This window comes from Podarcis melisellensis (genome assembly GCF_964234715.1).
Source record: "Podarcis melisellensis genome assembly, chromosome: 7".
NCBI lineage: Eukaryota > Metazoa > Chordata > Lepidosauria > Squamata > Lacertidae > Podarcis > Podarcis melisellensis.
Window position 1 is genome coordinate 84,593,973 of NC_138539.1, and position 22,453 is coordinate 84,616,425.

Sequence of the window (22,453 nt, forward strand, 5' to 3'; positions counted from 1 at the left end):
TCTGCATATTTGATGGGCAGTCCCTCAAATCCTTCCTCCAAGTTGTTTCTAAAGATGTTGAACAACAACGGGCCCCGGACAGAACCTAAAGGCACGCCACTTGTCAATTTTTTTCCTAGATGGATTGTTGTTGTTTAGTCGTTGAGTCGTGTCTGACTCTTCGTGACCCCATGGACCAGAGCACGCCAGGCACTCCTGTCTTCCACTGCCTCCCGCAGTTTGGTCAAACTCATGCTGGTAGCTTCAAGAACACTGTCCAACCATCTCGTCCTCTGTCGTCCCCTTCTCCTTGTGCCCTCAATCTTTCCCAACATCAGGGTCTTTTCCAAGGAGTCTTCTCTTCTCATGAGGTGGCCAAGGTATTGGAGCCTCAGCTTCTGTCTATCCAGTGAGCACTCAGGGCTGATTTCCTTAAGAATGGATAGGTTTGATCTTCTTGTAGTCCATGGGACTCTCAAGAGTCTCCTCCAGCACCATAATTCAAAAGCATCAATTCTTCGGCGATCAGCCTTCTTTATGGTCTAGAAGGATAGGGAACCATTAATGAGCACCAGGGGTACCACCTCCTAAGGGCTAAGCCCTTGTGGTGCTGTGTGAGTGTCTAGAGGTGGTTGGAGGATGGATGGCAGCTGACAGATTGAGGTTGAATCCTGACAAGACAGAAATACTGTTTTGGGGGGACAGGAGGCAGGCAGGTGTAGAGGACTCTCTGGTTCTGAATGTGGTAACTGTGCCCCTGAAGGACCAGGTGCACAGCCTGGGAGTCATTCTGGACTCACAGCTGTCCATGGAGGTGCAGGTCAATTCTGTGTCCAGGGCAGCTCCGTCTGGTACACAGGCTGAGACCCTCCCTGCCCGCAGATTGTCTCGCCAGAGTGGTGCATGCTCTAGTTATCTCCCGCTTGGACTACTACAATGCACTCTACGTGGGGCTACCTTTGAAGGTGACCTGGAAACTACAACTAATCCAGAATGCGGCAGCTAGACTTGTGACTGGCGGCGGCCGCCTAGACCACATAACACCGGTCTTGAAAGACCTACACTGGCTCCCGGTATGTTTCCAAGCACAATTCAAAGTGTTGGCGCTGACCTTTAAAGCCCTAAACGGCCTCGGTCCAGTTTACCTGAAGGAGCATCTCCACCCCCATCGTTCAACCCGGACACTGAGGTCCAGTGCCGAGGGCATTCTGGCGGTTCCCTCACTGCGAGAAGCGAGGTTACAGGGAACCAGGCAGAGGGCCTTCTCGGTAGTGGCGCCCGCCCTGTGGAACACCCTCCCACCAGATGTCAAAGGAAGAAACAACTACCAGACTTTTAGGAGACATCTGAAGGCAGCCCTGTTTAGGGAAGCTTTTAATATCTGAAGGATTATTGTATTTTAATATTTTGTTGGAAGCTGCCCAGATGGAAAACCCAGCCAGATGGGTGGGGTATATTATTATTATTATTATTATTATTAGGCCCTTGAATATTTTCAGGGAGGGGACTGCCCCCAATGTCCAAAAGTGGTGGAGGAGGCCAAGTGCAGAGCCAAGCACAGCCCCAGGCCAGCTCCTCCTTCTCCTCCTCCTCCTCCTCCTACTGTGGAGGGGAAGGAGTTAGGAGGCCCCAATCCAGTGAGAGCAGCAGCAGAGGAACCATGGCCATTGAAGGTGTGCTGCTGCTACTGCACTGCGCCCATGCTTGGCTCTGTCCCGGCTCCTCTGATGTGCTGAAATACTGCATCCAAAGTCATGTGCAGCACACCGCCAGCCCCCACATTCTTCTTCAGAAGCTGGTGCCTCTGATGAGCACTCTTTGGGTTTGGTTAGTCAACCAGCTAAAGATCCACCCTAACAGTTACCTCATCCAGTCCACATTTCACCAGCTTCCGTTGCAAGAAGATAATGGAGGAATATCATGTCAAAAGCCTTGTTGAAATCAAGATACACTATGTCCACAGCATTCCCTTGAGCCACCACAGTTGTAACTCAGAAGAAAGGGAAAAAAGGAAGGAAGGAAGGAAGGAAGGAAGGAAGGAAGGAAGGAAGGAAGGAAGGAAGGAAGGAAGATTTGTCTGGCATGCTTTGCTTTTGAGAAAAAACAGATGAGTCCCAGTTGGTCAACCATTGTGGCACCAACCAGCTCCAGACCTACTTTGCTTGCCCTGAGCTGCCACTTCTGTGTGAGAAAAAGGCCAAAAGGAAAAAGGGGATAAAATCTGCATCTACACTTGCCCTCTTGTTTATACTTGTTTCCTGCTTGGCAGGGGGTTGGACTCGATGGCCCTTGTGGTCTCTTCCAACTCTATGATTCTATGATTCTTAAATGACTTTTCTTTCAGGATGTTGCATAATGGAGAGGAGGATCCGTTCAAGCTCCATTTTCCTGCTCTTATGTCCATTTGTTAAGTCCTGTTCCAACAATCATAATGGTGACTGAACACCCTTGAGTGGCATCTACTGATCACACAAAACAAAGTCCACCAATTGAACATATGTTTGAGCTGATGAATTTGTTTGAGAGCCAAATATTTACCAAGAGGGCTGCAGAAAAATCCTTATTCTCCACCTTTCTTTACAGTCACACATGGACTTCCCACCAGTTTTCGGAGGGTGGGAAGTAGAGGGACTGTTTTGAAGAAATGATTCTTAAGCTCCACAGGGCCACTTAAAACTTCACCAAGATGGCCGTCAACAACAACAACAACTTATTATTTCTATCCCACCCATCTGGCTGGGTTTCCACAGCCACTCTGGGCGGCTTTCAACAGAACATTAAAAACAGAATAAAACATAAACTTCCCTAAACAGAGCTGCCTTCAGATGTCTGTTTGAAGGAGTCCTCTGTTTGAAGGCCATCCAACCAAGTTTGATTTAAAGATTTTAAAACTTTTTTTTTTTAAAAAAAAACTCTTAAGAAAGGAGAGTAGCAGCCTATCAAATTAGCACCTGGAGAAAAAGACCAAGCCCACAGGCCACCTGGTCAAGGTCCACCCCACTGTGGTGAGATGTATTGTATCTAATTTAAATTTGAACATTCACTTCTAAATTTGTATCCATACATCTAAATCAGCACATGCGAATTTATGCAAATGAGTGTCCTTTTTTTTAGGCAGCACATACATGAGCACCTTAAATTAGGCATGACCCTTGGTAGCTCAGTAAATAGCGCAAATGTTTGTGGTCCACTTCATCAGATGCATGAAGTGTATTCCTCAGATATATACAAATTAAATGAACTTTTTGAATTTCATTTAAAGAGAGAGAGAGAGAGAGAGAGAGAGAAATGAAATGGCCAGTGGTAAAGAACTGCCCCTCTCCTGACAGTCTTTCGCTCTCAGTTGCAGTTTCCAAGGTGGCTTTTCATCTAAAGAACAAACAAAACAAAACAAAACAAAACAAAACAAAACAAAACAAAACAAAACAAAACAAAACAAACTATTGGGCAGGGGAGGGGGGGTCAGGGAAAAAACCCACACCTGAGTCAGGTTGCTCTACATTCTATACTGACTACAGCAGGAACTTCAAAAGATTCAGGAAATCCGAACGTAAATCCATACTTTGCTTTGAAACTCAGTTTGCTTCATTTCCTTGGATGGATGGCGACAGCATGCAAATGGAAAAAATAAATGCATTTGGGAGCAGAGCTCACAGTGCACATGTTTGGATGGAACTTTTAAAAATGTTGTTTTCTGCAGCGTTTGGGTGGGAGAGTTACAGAACAATATTTGCAAATACAGTGGTACCTCGGGTTACATACGCTTCAGGTTACATACGCTTCAGGTTACAGACTCTGCTAACCCAGAAATCTTCAGGTTAAGAACTTTGCTTCAGGATGAGAACAGAAATTGTGCAGCGGCAGCGGGAGACCCCATTAGCTAAAGTGGTGCTTCAGGTTAAGAATAGTTTCAGGTTAAGAAGAAGAAGAAGAAGAAGAGTTTGGATTTGATATCCTGCTTTATCACTACCCGAAGGCGTCTCAAAGCGGCTAACATTCTCCTTTCCCTTCCTCCCCCACAACAAACACTCTGTGAGGTGAGTGAGGCTGAGAGACTTCAGAGAAGTGTGACTGGCCCAAGGTCACCCAGCAACTGCATGTGGAGGAGCGGAGATGCGAACCCGGTTCACCAGATTACGAGTCTACCACTCTTAACCACTACACCACACTAGCTCTCAGTACGGACCTCCGGAATGAATTAAGTACTTAACCTGAGGTACCACAGTACAGTAAAGGAATGTTCACCACATAAAGGCTATGGCATCAAGTGATGGATTCCGTGCGTGAAATGCTAACCTCAGATCAGCTGCTGTGTCCAGAGTGCTGCTATCACCTGACATCTTCACTCCAAACCACAATGACCGCTCCCCGCTTAAAACAGGGGGCGCCCTTTGTGTGGATGCACACAGCCCCTAGATCTGGAGCGGCTCCAACAGCATAGGCTTGGCTTTGCCTTCCCTCAGGTGGGATACCTGGAGGTCTCCACCTACCTCAGTCAGTTGTCCAATCCCACCTGGGGGAAGCGTTGCCAAGGAGACCAGGCCAGGTAGGGGAGGGATTACCTGCCCACACAATAGAGGGAGGATCTTACCTGGGAATCCTCACTTGGCTCCAGAGCTTCTCCCACCCTACCCACCCTCAGTTAATGTCTTATTTGCAGGTTAACTTTTCTTCACATGTTTTGCAGGTTAACTTTTCCCCACAGGTATGCAGACGCTGCTACGTTAAGGTTGCTGTTAAAGGGCCGGAAAGGAATTTCCCTGCATTGGCAGGTTTCGCCTTTCCCGTAGCAAAACGTCACAACTTTGGCGGTATCAGGCCTTGGGTGGAATCCTTTAGTCCATTTTCCTCTTTGCGGCGGTGATACCAGGGTTCCCCATTAAAGGGGTTTTCTGAAGGGAGGCTTTGACCGTACGCTGAAAGGTCGTCATTGCTCTCCCCTGCGGTGGCGGCGTAACGGGGGCGGCTATCTCTGCTTGAACATATGTTCTCCAGAGCTGGCCCATCCCCCCCCCACACTGGATAACCCTGATGCTCCCTAGGTCCCCGGCTGGGGCCTGAGGAGGGAGAACGCCCAATGCCTGAGCCAAGGTCTACCCACATTTGAAATTTAATCAAGTTGTGTCCAATTTAATCCCATAGCACGTTGTCATGAGTCGTTATTCCATATGACGGGGGGACCGCGCGGGATCTGGGAACTCCACCTGTCCACGCAATACATTTAATTGGAGGAAGGTCACATCTTCAGCTGAGCGGTTGGAAAAGGTGTGTGCATTTTTCTTCCCACAAGTGTCATTTTCCTGCTTACAAATTAGCACATGTCCACCGCACAAAGGCTGGCAATTGTTTAGTTTAGTTGCTTGGAGAAAACCAAGTCCATAATGGCCAGACGTGTACTAGAGAGAAACGTGTTGACAAAATGAATAGACCAATTGGCGAGTTGCTTTGAGCATTCAGCCGTGCTCAGTTCCCACCCCCTCACCCCCACCCGTTGCTAGGATAGTTGTCAACAGAACTTGAAGCTCCCGGGAGATAACGAATCTAATATTAATAATTGTCTCGTGAAGAAAAAGTGCTGCAGCATTCCAAGGGCGATCGATGAATCTGATTTCATATGGAATCTGTTAAATTCCAGCAATCTGGAAGAGGAGGCTACAGATTTGCAAAGCAATACCTGGGTTAGTTGAATGTTTCAGCCTATGTATATTTAAACATGTAAAATTTGAAACAATTTAAATTGGTGGTGGTGGGCATTTTAGTCCTCAGTAAGCAAGATTTTTTTTTTTTAAGTGTCATGATGTTTCCAGCATTACTTTGGCCAGAATTAAAAGGGAATCGTGAGCAATCATCTTTGTAGAAAATATAATTATATGATAAGGTTTAGTAACTAGGTGACATTATCATTACTTATTTATTATGCCAAGGGTTCAAGAGTAATCCTAAATTCAAGGGTATTTTATAAGCTCCTCCTTCATTTTATTCTCACAAGTACCCTTTAAAACGAGGGACGTGGGTGGCGCTGTGGGTTAAACCACAGAGCCCAGGACTTGACGATCAGAAGGTCAGCGGTTCGAGTCCCCGCAACGGGGTGAGCTCCCGTTGCTCGGTCCCTGCTCCTGTCAACCTAGCAGTTTGAAAGCACATCAAAGTGCAAGTAGATAAATAGGTACCACTACGGTGGGTAGGTAAATGGCGTTTCCATGCACTGCTCTGGTTTCGCGAGAAGCGACTTAGTCATGCTGGCCACATGACCCGGAAGCTGTACGCCGGCTCCCTCGGCCAATAAAGCGAGATGAGCGCCGCAACCCCAGAGTCGGCCACGACTGGACCTAATGGTCAGGGGTCTCTTTACCTTTTACCCTTAAAAGCAGATTAAAATGAAGGAGTGGCTGCCCCAGGAGGGCTGATTTATGATTTGAACCCCATTTTCAGCATGGTTCAGGTGTTGTTGTTTTTAGGCTTTTAATTTTGTCACTGTGCATAGATTGAACCTATTTTAAACTGAATAATGTTGTTCATAACCCCTTTTTGTGGACTAGCCAATTTGGGCAAAAAGAAGGTTGCAATTCGGTCACTGTGCTGTTTAAACCAGGGATACTCATCCACAATTAGCTTTGCTGCACATTTCTAGGCACAGGCCTGGGCTGGCCAGCTCTGTGTCTCAGCGCTCCCCCCCCCCCAGTGCTTTTCCCTTGGACACCGGCTCTTTATTGCTGAATCGGATCAAACGGCAATCCACAGAAAACCTGCATTGCTGTTTGCTCCGATTCGGCAGTAAAGAGCGGGTTTTCCTGCAGGAAGATAGCAGAGCAAAATGAAAAGTGTTTGGACACAGATCGAGAAAGCATGGTCCCGTGGCTAGAAAGTGCAGAGCAAAGAGCAAAGAGGTCTGGACCAGGAGAAGATTCACAATGTAAGAATATAAATATTTTGGGGGACAGGGGGTGGGCGGGGGTGGGGGATTCCCTGGTCCTGAATGGGGTAACTGCCCCTGAAGGACCAGGTGCACAGCCTGGGAGTCATTCTGGACTCACAGCTGTCCATGAAGGCACAGGTCAATTCTGTGTCCAGGGCAGCTGTCTACCAGCTTCATCTGGTACGCAGGCTGAGACCATACCTGCCCGCAGACTTTCTCACCAGAGTGGTGCATGCTCTAGTTATCTCCCGCTTGGACTACTGCAACGCGCTCTACGTGGGGCTAGCTTTGAAGGTGACCCAGAAACTGCAATTAATCCAGAATGCGGCAGCTAGACTGGTGACTGGGAGTGGCCACCGGGACCACATAACACTGGTTCTGAGAGATCTGCATTGGCTCTCAGTATGTTTCCAAGCACAATTCAAAGTGTTGGTACTGACCTTTAAAGCCCTAAACGGCCTCGGTCCTGTATACCTGAAGGAGCATCTTCACCCCCATCGTTCAGCCCGGACACTGAGATCCAGCACCGAGGGCCTTCTAGCGGTTCCCTCATTGCGAGAAGTGATGTTACAGGGAACCAGACAAAGAGCCTTCTCAGTAGTGGTGCCCACCCTGTGGAACACCCTCCCTTCAGATGTGAAGGAAATAAGCAGCTATCCTATCTTTAAAAGACATCTGAAGGCAACCCTGTTGAGGGAAGTTTTTAATATTTAACGCTGTACTGTTTTTAACACTTGATTGGGAGCCACCCAGAGTGGCTGAGGAAACTCAGCCAGATGGGTGGGCTATAAATAAAATAATAATAATAATAATAATAATAATAATAATAATAATAATAATAATAATAATAAATCTGACCAAAGGTTCCTCTAGTGCAGCACCTTGCTCCCTGCATTGGTCAAGTAGAGGCCTACATAGGAGAAGTTTCCATGGGGGCAACAGACCTCCTCACAGTTGCTACCGTTTGACAAGGTGTGTGGGTTCTAGAGAGCTTGACTGGGGAAACAGAACTTCATGCCCTTGCTCGTAAATGAAACGGAGATCTCAACCTAGCTCAGACATTGAAAAATTGCCTGCTATAAGGATAAAATTGGGAGGAAAGAGAGCCACATGCCCTGAAGTCATTGGAAAAGAAGTAAACAAGTAACTTTTGGGAAAGCGTCATAATTGGTACCAAAACAAACGCAGTACCATTGACACAGATCAACCAGTCACCTCTTTTTTAAGAAAAGGGATTTGAGTCTTTTGTAGCATGCACACTTGGCATCAAAGTCCACAGAATGAATGATCAGCCTGTGCAGAGGATCTGCCAAGACACAAAGGTCTTCCTGAATAAAATAAGCACATGGGGCCCCGAAATATGGGAACCCCTTAGAATCTTGCTTAATGGAATTTGAGGTGCAAACTAAACATAATTGTTCAGTTTCACCTTGGATACATAGTTCTTTTTAGGAAACAAAGGCATGCCTCTCAATGAGGAGGAGGAGAAGAAGAAGAAGAAGAAGAAGAAGAAGAAGAAGAAGAAGAAGAAGAAGAAGAAGAAGGGGAGGAGGAAGAAGAGCTTGGATTTGATATACCGCCTTTCACTCCCTTTAAGGAGTCTCAAAGCGGCTAACATTCTCCTTTCCCTTCCTCCCCCACAACAAACACTCTGTGAGGTGAGTGGGGCTGAGAGACTTCAGAGAAGTGTGACTGGCCCAAGGTCACCCAGCAGCTGCATGTGGAGGAGCGGAGACGCGAACCCGGTTCCCCAGATTACGAGTCTAGCGCTCTTAACCACTACACCACACTGGCTCTCACAGTTGACTCACTTTTCTCTGTCATCACAGGTTGATTTACCTTCTGTTGCATGGAAACAGGATAAGGATGGGAGACAACTGGAAAAGAAAGCCCAGCATCTGCCATGGTCCTATACTTCCACGAATACAGATCCCTTCATCAGCTCAGGACACCTCCTTAATGAAGGTATCTGAGGAGGACTGCTGACATTAGAGCTGTGCCAATCTCATGACCTAACCCCTTCTGTGATTTTATTAAATAAAACAGTTCTTTTAGAATAGGGTTGCCAGATGTCCCCATTTCCTGGGGACAGTCCCCGGATTTGCGGATAAGTCCCCAGACAAATTCCATCCCCGGAATGTCCCCGGATTTCATCTAATGTCCCCGGGAAATGCAGTGGTGGCAGTCTGAGCAGCCGGCTCTGGCTGGCTTCAGGAGTGCTTGGAAGTCCCCATATGATGGTGGTGCAGGGGCTCTAAGATGCAGCTTCTGGGCTGCCTCCACCTTCCCTGACCCCAGCAACTAAGCTGTGAAGGGAGGCTTCATGCTGCCTATCGGAGCAGCCTCCCAACTCCTACATGTGTGCAAGCAGGAGTGGGTTGGGGATCTCTCAGCTGTGAAGGGAGGCTTCATGCTGCCTATCCGAGCTTGCGTGCAAGCAGGAGGGCACAGGGATCTCTCAGTTAGGCAACGGGAAGCCTCCCTTCCCAGCTGAGGGATCCCCACCCCTCCTGCTTGCACGCAAGTAGGAATGGTATTGGGGCTGCTCCAATGGGAAGGGAGGCATCGTGCTGCCCGAGCCCCCGCTCTCGGCCCTCCTTCTCCACCTTCCATGCCTGAACCACCGCCCACCGCTTCCCCACCACCACCGCCAAAGAACCAACAACTCAGGGGCTGCCCAGGCTCATGGAGAAAGGAGACAGAAGCTTCGGAGGAAGGGGAAACGTGGCGGTTGAGGTGAAGACAGCGGCTGCCCCTCTGCCACCGCCATTGCTGCAGCATCAACGTCCCGAACGTGTAGCATTTATTTATTTATTGTGTCCCCGGATTCATTGAAAGAAATCTGGTAACCTTAGCATAGAAGGGTCTCCTGTTCTTAGTGCAGAGTGGGTCTCCTGTCTTGTTTCACGGTGCCATTCTCAATGTGCTGCATCCTGACATCTCCCTTAGCACCTGCAGAGGTCCCTGCCTCCCCCTTTATTTTATTTTTATTTTTAATATGTGAGAGTGTGTGTACATGCCTGTAATGCCCCCCCCCCCGAATGCTTCTGGGCCACACACAGACCTAAAGAGTTTCATAAGGAAACAGAGTGCTAAACCCACCATAGAACACCAGGGCTGTGTCCCATTGCCCACTGTCAATCTCCCCCATTTCCCAGGTGAGCACTGCCATCTGCAAAACTTCCCCAAATTACTGCTTTTTGGAGAAGTAGGGATGGAAGGCTGTTATTTCCAGTTCTCTCAGCTTCTCATTTTTCCAATCTTGAATTAGGTTCTCACATTTCTGCAGCTATTTGCAAGTCTGTTTTTTAAAAGTCCTGACGAAAACGCATCAGCGTTTTTAGTGTGAACAAACACATTTTGTATGCAGTTTGACTAATGTACAATTTCTTTGCAAGCAGCTGTCTTGAATGTTATACATTTTTGCATGTTACCTTCATTATTATCCACAATTTTCTCGGATATGTGCATTTTGTGAACACTGTTTGGAGAACTGTACCACATAATAAGATTAAGTGAAAATCCCAAAGGACAGCTATGTTTTAGTGCATGTACTGTTTCAGGGTATGTGGATTTGATAGATTTGTCTTTGAATGAGAAGTGAAGCTTGCAGGCTGCACGCACAGTCTTTGTGACAAGAAGATTGAAGCCCTCCTTGCAATCTAGGGGAAGGCAGGTGCCAGACCAGGAGACTTCAGGTCCACCCCAAAGGTCTGGCAGCCCTAGGCCTCTGTGGAACTCACCTACAGGTGGTACCCAACACCAAGAAAACTAGCGCTAATATGCCCAGGAACCTCACCAAAATGCTGGAGAGGGTGCACATCCGTAGGCACATACCTTCACATGTGGTGGGAGGGTCCCAAACTCCAACTATTCTGGACAACAACCATATGAGAAATATGTAAAATAACAAAGCAAGTATTAGAAATCACCCCAGAATTGGCCCTACTAAACATCTTTCAAGACAATAATGCCCACTTACACCAGAAAGAACTCATAACCCACCTCCTTTCAGCAGCCAGAAACATAACCAGACACTGGAGAGACCTGTCAGGAGTAAGCATGGACCAATGGCACCAAATAGAATGGGAAACAAACAGCCTTACTAGAAAATTTAACCAATATACTGAAACTGACACAGGGAGAAATAGAAGAAGACGCCTTTACCTTTATGGCTCCCGTTTATCACATACACAGCCCAACAAGACAATGACAAAAATCCACCAACAGCATACAAATCAATATGGCTAACCTGATCCAAAACACCCACCCACCCCACTCACACATGAAAACAAAGACCACCACGGCCAACCACAAATGAACAGCCACACCCTAGGCCAACCCCAACCTCTCTCACCACCAAAGGAAGACAAGTGAACAGCAGAGAACCTGCACAAGCGACGCTGACACAAAACCCCACATACATTAAGTAAAATAGAAACATTGCCACCCGACCCCACCCCCACTCACCTCTCCCCCTCCACCTCTTTCCCCCTTTTCTTCCTAATGTCTCAACAAATGAAACTGATCGGTAAAAAATGTTACTTGGGGGGAAAAGAGAGTGAGAGATTGCACATACTTTTGTAAACCAAGAAAATCTTTAATAAAAATACATTTCTTTAAAAAATGGTTCACCCCAAATGCCTGGGGGAATTAGGGTGTTTTTACTTGATGGCAGAAACCCATGCTTGTCTAACCACTCAGGGTGACAAAGACCCACCCTCACCACCAACTGGAAGACCTGGGATGGATATGGGAGAAGAATGCAGCCAGGTTCCAGGGCATGAAGGACTTTATAAACCAGTACTAAAACCTTGAATTGGACCCTGTAGCAGTCAGGCAGCCAGCTCAAATCCCACAATATTGGTGGCTATATGACCACATGCTGAAGCGCCATTCAGTCATCATTCTGCAGCAGCTGCAATCTCTGGACTGTTGTCAAAGGCAGCCCAATGTAGAATAAATTATAATAATCTAGCTTTGCAGCCCTGGCTATTTTCTACCTCAGCATGTTTCTTTGCTTTTTTCATGATAAAAGAGGGAGTGAAAGAAGTCCAGGGTCCTCGTACATTCTCATTTTGCATTGTTTGGGTGGTGGTGGGGGGTTTGGGGTGCTGTTTGCCATCTGTAACTAGTCTAGGCCTTGTTCTGACAGGATTTGAAAAGAGGACAGAAGCGCTACTTTTACAGCATTATGAGAATATATGACAGCAAAGCGCCGAGGGAAATGTTGTACCGTCGGTATGTGATCAATCTCCAGCGCCAGAACGTGCAGGGTGAGTGTTCAGCCAAGGCAGCTCCTTGCATCAGCACCTCCGAGAAATTGGAGAGCAGCAGAGAAAATCCGGAGACTTGAGGGGATTATGAGGCAAGGTTTATGGGCCATGAAGGTACATCAGACACACAGCCGGAGCACATGGTGGTTTATAGGCAGAGTTCACACAGTCTTCAGCCAAGAGGCTCTGCCGTTCTCAGCAGGGACAAGGGGAAGAACAGGCAGTGAAATGATGTAGGTCTGGTGTTATTTATGCTACATTCATCCACTGTGCAGTTTGTCTTCGGTTCCTCTCCGCAGAAATGATACAAACACACACAGAGACAGCTGAAAGACAAATGCTTTAGAATAAATGTTTAGCTCTCGTAGCTGCCTTAGAAAAATATCAAACCAACACATTTCTCCCAGACGCACAAAAACTCAGGGGGCTTTCCTCCACATGTCTCCCAAACGCTTGACATTAAAACTAAAATTGGAAACCTTCTATAGGAGAGCTACTCAGGAACAAACACTTCAAAATGAAGAGTTAGCATTAAAAGGATTGTGCGATTAGTTCTGTGATTCAGAAAAGACAGCTTCTGTGTTCTCCCAGACTTTTCATGTTCAATTCAAGGTTTTAGCTCAGTGGTACAAGCCATGTTTTGCATACAAAAGGTCAGTGTTTCCAAAACTTGGGCTTCCAGCTGTTGTTGGATTACAACTCCCATCATCCCTAGCTAGCGGGACCAGTGGTCAGGGATGATGGGAATTGTAGTCCCTAAACAGCTGGAGACACAAGTTTGAGACACCCTGACCTCGATTCAGTCCTGAGCATCTGCAGGTAGCAAGCCTGACACCATCAGTCAGCCAGGTCAGACGCTGGCTGAGGACCTCCTCACCAGCCCAATCCACCAGATCCTAGATCAGGCATAGGCAAACTCGGACTCCAGATGTTTTGGGACTACAACTCCCATCACCCCTAGCTAACAGAACCAGTGGTCAGGGATGATGGGAGTTGTAGTTCCAAAACATCTGGAGGGCCGAGTTTGCCACACATTCGCTCCATAAGATGCACAGACATTTCCCCTTAGATTTTAAGAGGGAAAAAGTGTGTCTTATGGAGCGAAAAATACGGTAGACACGACACAGTCTTCTATAAAAGTACTCACTCACATTCTGTTCACAGATGGTTCCCAGAAGGCAGACTTAAGTTACAAAAGTAACTTAAGTAACCTGGAATCTATCCTATAAAGAGACAGCTCCTTTGTCCTCTCTTGGCTGAAAGCATCTTAGGCTAAGCAGATGTTGCTTCTTTGATGAATGTAGTCAGACAAATGCTTTTGTCGTTACCTGCATAGGGAAGGTCACGCCCGCCTCTGGTCACATGTAGAGAAAGCCTGCTGACTGGACAAACATTCCTCCTCATGTGTAAACATGTTCACTCTAGGAACGTTGTACTTGACTGCTCTGTGTTTTACATCCCACAAGTGTCCCTGTTGAAGCATGTCTGGGGGCAGGCAGTGAGTGACCCAACTGTGGCAAAAGCAGGGGAGGTCACCCCAACAGCAAATGTTGGCCATGCCTGCCACAAGCAGGGCAGAGCCCCTTCCTAGTTGGGAAGCACCGGGGGCCCAGAACCAGCACCATGCCAAGAGCCCCCCATAAGTCTCATGCCAGCTCATTGTTTATTTTATTTATTTGCCATTTACTCCACACGCACACAAATGTGTTTCAAAGCAAGGGCTGAGAATAACCTGCACCTGAAACTCTGCGGAGCTGCTTCCAGTCAGTGTATTATAGACAATGGTGAGCTAGATGGATCTGTAATCTGGTGTAGTATATATGCTCCCTGTATCGTTTCTGCAGGAGAATGCAGACTTGCCATTTCTAGCATGAACCAGTGGCGTAGCGTGGGGGGTGCAGGGGGGGCCGGCCGCACCGGCCGCAACATCTGGGGGTTAGGGAAATCCACGGGTTAGGGGGCGCAAATCCATGGGTTAGGGGGCGCAAATTACTTGCCTTGCCCCGGGTGCTGATAACCCATGCTACGCCACTGGCATGAATTGTAAGGTAGGAGAAACAGGTGCAATCACTTGCTCCTGGAGCCATTTCCTGGAGAAGGCAGATGATTAAACGTGGAGAGTCCAGACCTGGGCGCAGAAAGGCAGGTCTGGATTTTCTCTTTCTTTTCTTTTTCGCTGATTCTGGTGGCTGGGTTTTAAAATATGATTTATAGAATAGAAATGAGCAAGTCCCAGCCACAGAACTGCAGGTGTAAAACAAACAAATGATTTAGCCTCGTAGTGCTTACTATTTTGAAGGGACGCGGGTGGCGCTGTGGGTAAAACCTCAGAGCCTACGACTTGCCGATCGTATGGTCGGTGGTTCGAATCCCCGCGGCGGGGTGAGCTCCCGTCTTTCGGTCCCAGCTCCTGCCCACCTAGCAGTTCGAAAGCACCCCTAAGTGCAAGTAGATAAATAGGGACCGCTTTATAGCGGGAAGGTAAACGGCGTTTCCGTGTGCTGTGCTGGTGCTGGCTCGACAGAGCAGCTTCGTCACACTGGCCACGTGACCCGGAAGTGTCTCCGGACAGCGCTGGCTCCCGGCCTCTTAAGCGAGTTCGGCGCACAACCCCAGAGTCGGACACGACTGGCCCGTACGGGCAGGGGTACCTTTACCTTTACGCTTACTATTTTATCAAAACTTTTAATGTGAAGGCCCAAATATGAAGTTCAGAAAATCCTATTGATGGCCCTGTTTGTCACAGGAATAACAAAAATGCACGGGGAAAACAGAAGCAGTTAACAGGGGAGTAAAATCAGATGTAATTATTCTGTGAAGTATGCATTCTCTATTTTATGTTCTGCTAAACTTGATTAAATTAGAGGCAGTCTTCCCATTAAACTGGATTTATTACCAGAACATGGTAACTATCGCTACCTAGTGCTAAGTACCATCTTTCTTAAAGGAAAGGCTTGTCCCTTTCCCCGACGCTTTCGGAAACAGGCTGGTCCCCTTTCAAACTATTTGATTGCACCCAATGTCAGGAGGCTTGCTTGTGTAAATTAGAGACAAAACAGCAGACCTTAAAGGAAAGAGGGAGTCGAAACTTTCATCTCACAATTAAGGCTCCACAAAGTAGGTCTTTCTCATCTTTCACTCCTGCAATCATTGAAAACCATGTCACATCGCCACAGGACGACGGCAGACAGCAGAAGGCTCACCAACTCCTTTTTGCAATTACCGTTGTTATTTTCTGACTCCACGCTCTGTGCATGGCAGGGAGCCCTATTCATCCCATCAACTTTTATGGTCTCTCCTGCTCATGCTGACGAATGTGATGACACTAGACCAGTTGTTCAGCTGTCCTGGACACTTTTGCCAGCCCAAAGGAATAACTGGCCATCAGAATAATGCACCGTTTGCCCCCTCGTCCCCATGTATTTATGCACGGGTGCTTTTGACCATTATTGACTCCTTTAACAATATTTTTAAGGGCTCATCACAAAGCAGCAAGTCAAATATTATGCATCCTACCTGAAAGATTAAAAAACCCAGCAGAGGAATCAAGTCTGGGAACTGCACCTCCCTTGAAGACAGACCTCAGGAAGGCAGAGTTCGGTTTCTGTAATTAAATGTGAATCAAAGAAACCAGAGATGACTCACAGTCAGTGAAAAAGGATGAATCACTTTTCTTCCATGAGAATTGGACACTTAACGTTACATCCAGAAGTTGCGCTGGGTGCTTACAAAACAAGCTGGTAACTCGTCTTTCTGTTTTTATTTTATTTTTAAATGCACACTCTCTTCTAGGAAAAACTGCTCAAAATTTCCATAATTTTGCATGCATTGTATGAAAATAAATATTTGAAATCTTGCAGAATTTGCCATTTTGTGCCATGGAGGGGGGGGGAATGGTAAGGGGAAATGTGAAATAAGGAGACTCGGGATAAATGGGGGGCAGTGGACACTTATTTGAAGCAAGACCTGGAAACCACCAAGAATGCAGAATGTTCCAGTTCCTAAACATGCTTGTTTTCAAACACGTGTGCGTGCACACACACACACACACACACACACACACAGGCCTCCTCCCTATAGACACATATACACAAGGGCTAGAAACTTGCATAAATATAATGCAAGTGGTTATTCAGTGTAAGATTTTGCCTGAGGAGGAATTTGTATCCTCTTATCTTGCCGATCGGAAGGTTGGCGGTTCGAATCCCTGCAACGGGGTGAGCTCCCGTTGCTCGGTCCCAGCTCCTGCCCACCTAGCAGTTCAAAAGCATGTCAAACTACAAGTAGATAAATAGGTACCACTCTGGCGGGAAGGTAAACGGCATTTCCATGTGCTGCTCTGGTTCGCCAGAAGCGGCTTAGTCATGCTGGCCACACGACCCAGAAGCTGTCTGAGGACATACGCCGGCTCCCTCGGCCTATAGAGCGAGATGAGAGCGCAACCCCAGAGTCGTCCACGACTGGACCTAATGGTCAGAGGTACCTTTACCTTTACCTGTAATCACAGCTCTGAACTACTTGGTAAAGATGTGTACAAAACAGATGTCATCTTATAGAGAGGAGCCTGTTCAGAGTGGGCCTTCTGAGCGATGGTATAGGACAGACTGCTTAAAGCTTCCGACTGTAGAATGAAAATTACAGGTTAACATTGGACGCATTACGATGATGTGTATGGAAACTGACACTCTAAGTTGTCTCTGACACCTTTAAATTAATTTCCAGCTTTAAATAAGAAATGAAATATGTAACAAATGCAAATCAAATTTATATCGATGTGTATACTGACAGGTCAAAAGCGTCGCCAGTTGTTTTCCGGCAGATGGCTTTCTTTCTGAAAAAGCTGCTCCATAAACCTTTATTACGGTCTATTTCTGTGCTTTTCGGAAACTGACACATAATCATGCATTCTGCACCAGCCCAGTGGGTTTCTCTAGATGACCTGTTTACTGACTAGCATTCATCCTGATTTGCTCATACTGTACAAAGCTTACATGAAAGTTAGATTATATCCCGTTTTTGACTGAGTGTTTGTTTTGATGTGGGGAGGCTATATGACAACGAGCATTCGTTCTGCATTCATCCTGATTCACTTGCAGGGTGTTTACATGCCATTCCATTCACCATTCTTCCACCCCACACTTTTCAGGGCAGAATGCTTTTAATCCACTTTCATTGGTAGTCATAAAGTCCCCAGTCTGCACTTGAATCCCTCCTACAAAATACAGAACGTGTTAAACATGAGATTAGATCCCCAATGGAAGTGCTGTTTGCTGAAGGAATGGTTTAGCTCCCTTCCTTTTCATTCCAGCTGCATCTTCCTGACAGCCAAGTGTGTCTCTACCAGGTTTAGTGCCTCTCTTCTTTGTTACTTTCCAGGGTCCTGCCATAAAACTTTGCAAGAGGTTGGTTGTCAGTGAAATATGGCTGCTCTGATAGAAGTAAGCGGATGCGCCTCATTCCAGAGCTTTCATTTTCACTCTTTGTGCACCCCATTTCTTAGCCTGTTAAGTACCCCTGACCAGTCGTTAAGGCCTGTGTTAAGTGTTAAGGACACCCTGACTCTGGGGTTGCATCGCTCATCTCGCTTTATTGGCCAAAGGAGCCGGTGTACAGCTTCCAGGTCATGTAGCCAGCAGGACTAAGCCACTTCTGGCTAACCAGAGCAGCACACGGAAACACCGTTTACCTTCCCACAGGAGCGGTACCTATTTATCTACTTGCACTTTGACGTGCTTTCGAACTGCTAGGTTAGCAGGAGCAGGGACCGAGCAACGGGAGCTCACCCTGTCGCGGGGATTCGAACCACTGACCTTCTGATCGGCAAGTCTTAGGCTCTGTGGTTTAACCCACAGCGCCACCCGTGTCCCTGTTATTCATAACAGGCCACCACCCACCTGTTATTTGGCCGCAATTCCTTCCCTCGTTTTCCCCGACTTTCTTCCTACAACTGTTCAAGTCCCCAAAAATGTCTAATGTTGATCCAGCAAAGTCAGGCTGGCTAGGATACCATCCAGGGAATTCTATTCCTGCCAGTTGTGTGTGCCTAGCTTTTTCTGCACCTACGTTCCCATTCCTGCCTGTTGCTGAAAATTCTCCATCCATACCTGGAAAAAGGTAGCTGGGTCTAATTCATACGTAACCTGGTTTACAGTGTGGATAAATTTCCTTACATGGATACCGTAATGGTAGCCTCCACGAGTCATATTTGCAATAGATGTTTTCAGCACTGGCAAATTTTAGGTAACAATCTTAGCTTCCATTTCCCTCTCTGTATAAAATGTCATTGAATTAATCATATATAGAATATAGGAATGATTCTGTAGCATATAGCAATTCATGGGGCACAATCCAGGAGGTTATATATGGATCTCAAAAGCCTTGGCTACCGAAAAAATTGGCTCCTGAACAATCAAAACCCAAAAGTGAGTGTTCCAGTGTTCCTGAATGTCCGGCGCGGCTCCTGCAGCCAATCAGAAGCTGCACCTTGGTTTTCGAACAGTTCTGAGAGTTGAATGGACTCCCAGAATGCATTCTCTTTGAGAACCAAAGTACGACTGTAGTTATTTCCACTGAAATCCATAAGGCTTAATGTAAGGTTACCAGACGTCCCCGTTTCCCGGGGACAGTCCCTGGTTTTACAAATCAGTCCCCATACAAAATCCATTGAAGTTGAAAAGTGTCCCCAGATTCATTGAAAACAATCTGGTAACCTTAGCTTAATGCACTTACTGCTACAATGTGTGGCTGCAGTACCTTTATGCAGATTGTACAAGAGCTCTCCAAACTTTTCATGTTGGTGACACGCTTTTTAGGCATGCATCATTTCGTGACCCCAGTAATTCAGTTTACATCATTTTGCAACACAGGAATTCAGTTTTACTGGGAAACCGGTGGTTAAACTACAGTGGTACCTCGGGTTACATACGCTTCAGGTTACAGACTCCGCAAACCCAGAAATAGTGCTTCAGGTTAAGAACTTTGCTTCAGAATAAGAACAGAAATCGTGCTCCGGTGGTGCAGCAGCAGCAGCAGCAGCAGGAGGCCCCATTAGCTAAAGTGGTGCTTCAGGTTAAGAACAGTTTCAGGTTAAGAACAGACCTCTGGAACAAATTAAGTACTTAGCCCGAGGTACCACTGTAACCCCTTTCCAGCCCTGGAAGGAGCATGGGGAGTGTTCTCACGACACACTTAACATGTCGTGACGCACAGTTTAGAAAGCTCTGGATACCCTGAATGCATGGCAGTGATATGGGATGGACTCACTGGCTCTACCAGTGACACTTGTATGACTGATCTCTAGATATTCAAGGTCCTGTTTGCACTCCCTGTAACCTTCCGCACAAGGTTATTGTCTTTTGCTCTGAGAGGAATAGGTGGAAGTAAATGCAAACTGTAGCTGGATGCTCTAGCATCCTGGTACTTTTTTCCGCAAGCAGGGTATACTGTTTTGCAATATGTTTTAGTGCTACATTGAGAAATGTTATTGATTATAGACCTCCCAGACATTACGAAAGCAATTTGATGTATATTGCCCATCGATGCAGCAACTGAGTTGCATCCTTCTGCACTTTTTAGTAAATTGATCCTAAAGAAAACCGGAAGAAAACTGGGGGCACATAATGATGGAGAGGGAGAAAGTAAGGATACAAGCCTTTCTCAGGTTCAGATATGAGCAAAAGGCTGAAAGAGATCTGTACAAGGGGAAGATCAAGGAACACAGAGCAAGGATCTTCTTACATGCAACTCCCATTTCCACAAGTGAGATTCCAGAGCTTGCAAGCGCATATACCAGGGTTTGTGTTTCCTTTGGGGACAATGGGGCACAGCAGAGCCTGTGATGTCTTTATGATATATGGTTTATTTGCACATATGTACAACCAGCATTGGGACGCGGGTGGCACTGTGGGTTAAACCACAGAGTGTAGGACTTGCCGATCAGAAGGTTGGTGGTTCGAATCTCTGCGAAGGGGTGAGCTCCCGTTGCTCGGTCCCTGCTCCTGCCAACCTAGCAGTTCAAAAGCACATCAAAGTGCAAGTAGATAAATAGGTACCGCTCCAGCGGCGTTTCCATGCGCTGCTCTGGTTCGCCAGAAGTGGCTTTGTCATGCTGGCCACATGACCCGGAAGCTGTACTCCCTCGGCCAATAAAGTGAGATGAGCGCTGCAACCCCAGAGTTGGTCACGACTGGACCTAATGGTCAGGGGTCCCCTTACCTTTACCTTTACAACCAGCATCAGATTTAGAGTCACCCCACACAGGGCACCAAGCCAAAGGGGTGCAAAATTGAGAATATCCATACTACTACTACTAATTTATTTATACCCTGCCACTCTGGGCGGCTTCCAACAAAAGATTAAAAATACATTAAAGCATCAGTCATTAAAAACTTCCCTAAACAGGGCTGCTTTCAGATGTCTTCTAATCGTCAGATAGTTGTTTATTTCTTTGACATCTAATGGGAGGGCGTTCCACAGAGCAGGTGCCACTACCGAGAAGGCCTTCTACCTGGTTCCCTGTATCCTCACTTCTTGCAGGGAGTTAACCGCCAGAAGGCCCTCGGCACTGGACCTCTTTTTCTGGGCTGAATGATGCGGGTGGAGACACTCCTTCAGATATCCTGGGCCCAGGTCATTTGGGGCTTTAAAGGTCAGCACCAATACTTTAAATTGTGCTCGGAAACGTACTGGGAGCCAATGTACGTCTTTCAAGACCGGTGTTATATGGTCTCGGTGGCCGCTCCCAGTCACCAGTCTAGCTGCCGCATTCTGGATTAGTTGTAGTTTCTGGGTCACCCTCAAAGGTAGCCCCGCGTACAGCATGTTGCAGTAGTCCAAGCGGGAGATAACTAGAGCATGCACCACTCTGGTGAGGCAGTCCGCGGGCAGGGAGGGTCTCAGCCTGAGACTTGAGAAGATTCCTGGCCCTCCCCTCCTCCTTGCAAAAGGGACACTTTCCCCCCTGTTCGCTTACTTCTTCACCCACCGCAATTCTGGAAACTATCCCCTCCCAGCTCTGGGATTGTCTTTTGCTCATTACCCAGAGCTCAGGGCAGGTTCTCCCCCCTTTGTGTCCAGCTGAGAGACTTCTGCCTAAGTGGTTTTCTGGATGGGTTAATGACTCTGCCTTTGTGTCACAATGATCCATCCTTGGTGATTCCCTGGTCAGGAAAACAAGTCTAGCCTGTATTTTTGTGCTACTAAATCCATTGATTGAACTCCAACATTTACTAAAGCTGGGAATTATGAGCTTTGTTCAAATCTTAATCACTTTATTGAATCCAGAGATTTTAGGGGAGTCCACCCCCCATTTTTTAAAATAACAATATGAATATGGTAGGCAGCATTTGCATAATATATCGCAAGCAGATCATGGGCATAGCCAGGGTTTTTGTTAGCGGGTGTGTGTGTGCAGAACCTCTGTTTGCTATGTATTTTTTATTTATTTTTATTTATGGGGGGGCAGCTCTCTCCCTGCCCCTCCTTGGCTACGTCTATGGAGCAGATTATGGAGATGTGGTGATTACTATTTTAAAAATATTTAGGCTTCAGTCCAATGCACACATACTTGGGAGTGAGTGGCTTTCAGTAAGCTCTAGGTAAACATTCATAGGATTGTACTTCTATTTATTTTTTAAAACATGTGGCTTTTAAAATACTTGAGTTCTCAAAGTAGGGAACAGCAAAATAAAAAGTCAGCTCATAAAAATACAGTAACTAAAATTAAAAGTTAAGCAGTGACAACGTACAAGCATATAAGAGGAGGAAAATCAAATCAAACAAAGGCTAGATTAATTTAAACACTGTGAAATCACCTTATTTATGAGAACTCGCCAGCAATTCCTCATGATAAGGTTAAAAATGGATGGAAACAGGTACATAACAGGTTGAAAGATTCAGCTTTGATCATTTCACTCTCTTACAGCGCCTTTACACCAAAATGTTCAGCCAAATGAAACATTCTTCAGTTGTTTGGTGTCCAGAAAGAAATGGATGGAGCAGGTAGAGACATACTATGGTTTAGATATGAAGAACAGTGTGTTGCTCCCTCTACACGCCTGATGGAAGTCTGGAATTGTGGTCCCTTTCCAGACGGCAAACCTCTTTTGAAACAGAATAGAACTTCCTAAACAGTTTGCGATATGGTCTGGGGGCATCTGCTCTTCAAAATGGGTGGGGAAAATTAATAAACCCGGCATGTTCATCCAAGTCCTTGGGTGCATCAAAAGTCACTCTGTGGATCTTGGCCAGATAACAATGCAAGAAATACTTGAGGCAATGAAAA

At 46.5% G+C, this 22,453-nt stretch overlaps 1 protein-coding gene and 1 long non-coding RNA gene across 2 annotated transcripts; one reads left to right on the forward strand and one right to left on the reverse strand.

Annotated features, from left to right (window-relative positions):
* The first annotated feature begins 5,492 nt into the window (after window positions 1-5,492).
* FAM216B (family with sequence similarity 216 member B) lies at window positions 5,493-15,785 on the forward strand. The gene is made up of 4 exons (XM_081917956.1): window positions 5,493-5,657; window positions 8,725-8,860; window positions 12,051-12,171; window positions 15,647-15,785. Exons 2-4 carry the CDS (start codon window positions 8,762-8,764, stop codon window positions 15,697-15,699), a joined length of 273 nt encoding a protein of 90 aa, XP_081774082.1. The 5' UTR covers window positions 5,493-5,657; window positions 8,725-8,761; the 3' UTR covers window positions 15,700-15,785.
* LOC309373628 lies at window positions 12,179-18,573 on the reverse strand. Its single transcript, XR_014170108.1, has 3 exons — window positions 18,066-18,573; window positions 15,688-17,672; window positions 12,179-12,497 (listed from the first exon to the last, which is right to left on the reverse strand). It is a non-coding gene; the product is annotated as an uncharacterized lncRNA (long non-coding RNA).
* Between the last annotated feature and the right edge of the window lie 3,880 nt (window positions 18,574-22,453).

Coding starts and splice junctions, on each gene's coding strand:
- FAM216B (XM_081917956.1), top strand. CDS start 8,762: ATGGGAGACAACTGGAAAAGAAAGCCCAGCATCTGCCATGGTCCTATA. Junction 8,861..12,050: donor AGGACACCTCCTTAATGAAG/GTATCTGAGGAG, acceptor TTGTTCTGACAG/GATTTGAAAAGAGGACAGAA. Junction 12,172..15,646: donor CCAGCGCCAGAACGTGCAGG/GTGAGTGTTCAG, acceptor AATATTTTTAAG/GGCTCATCACAAAGCAGCAA.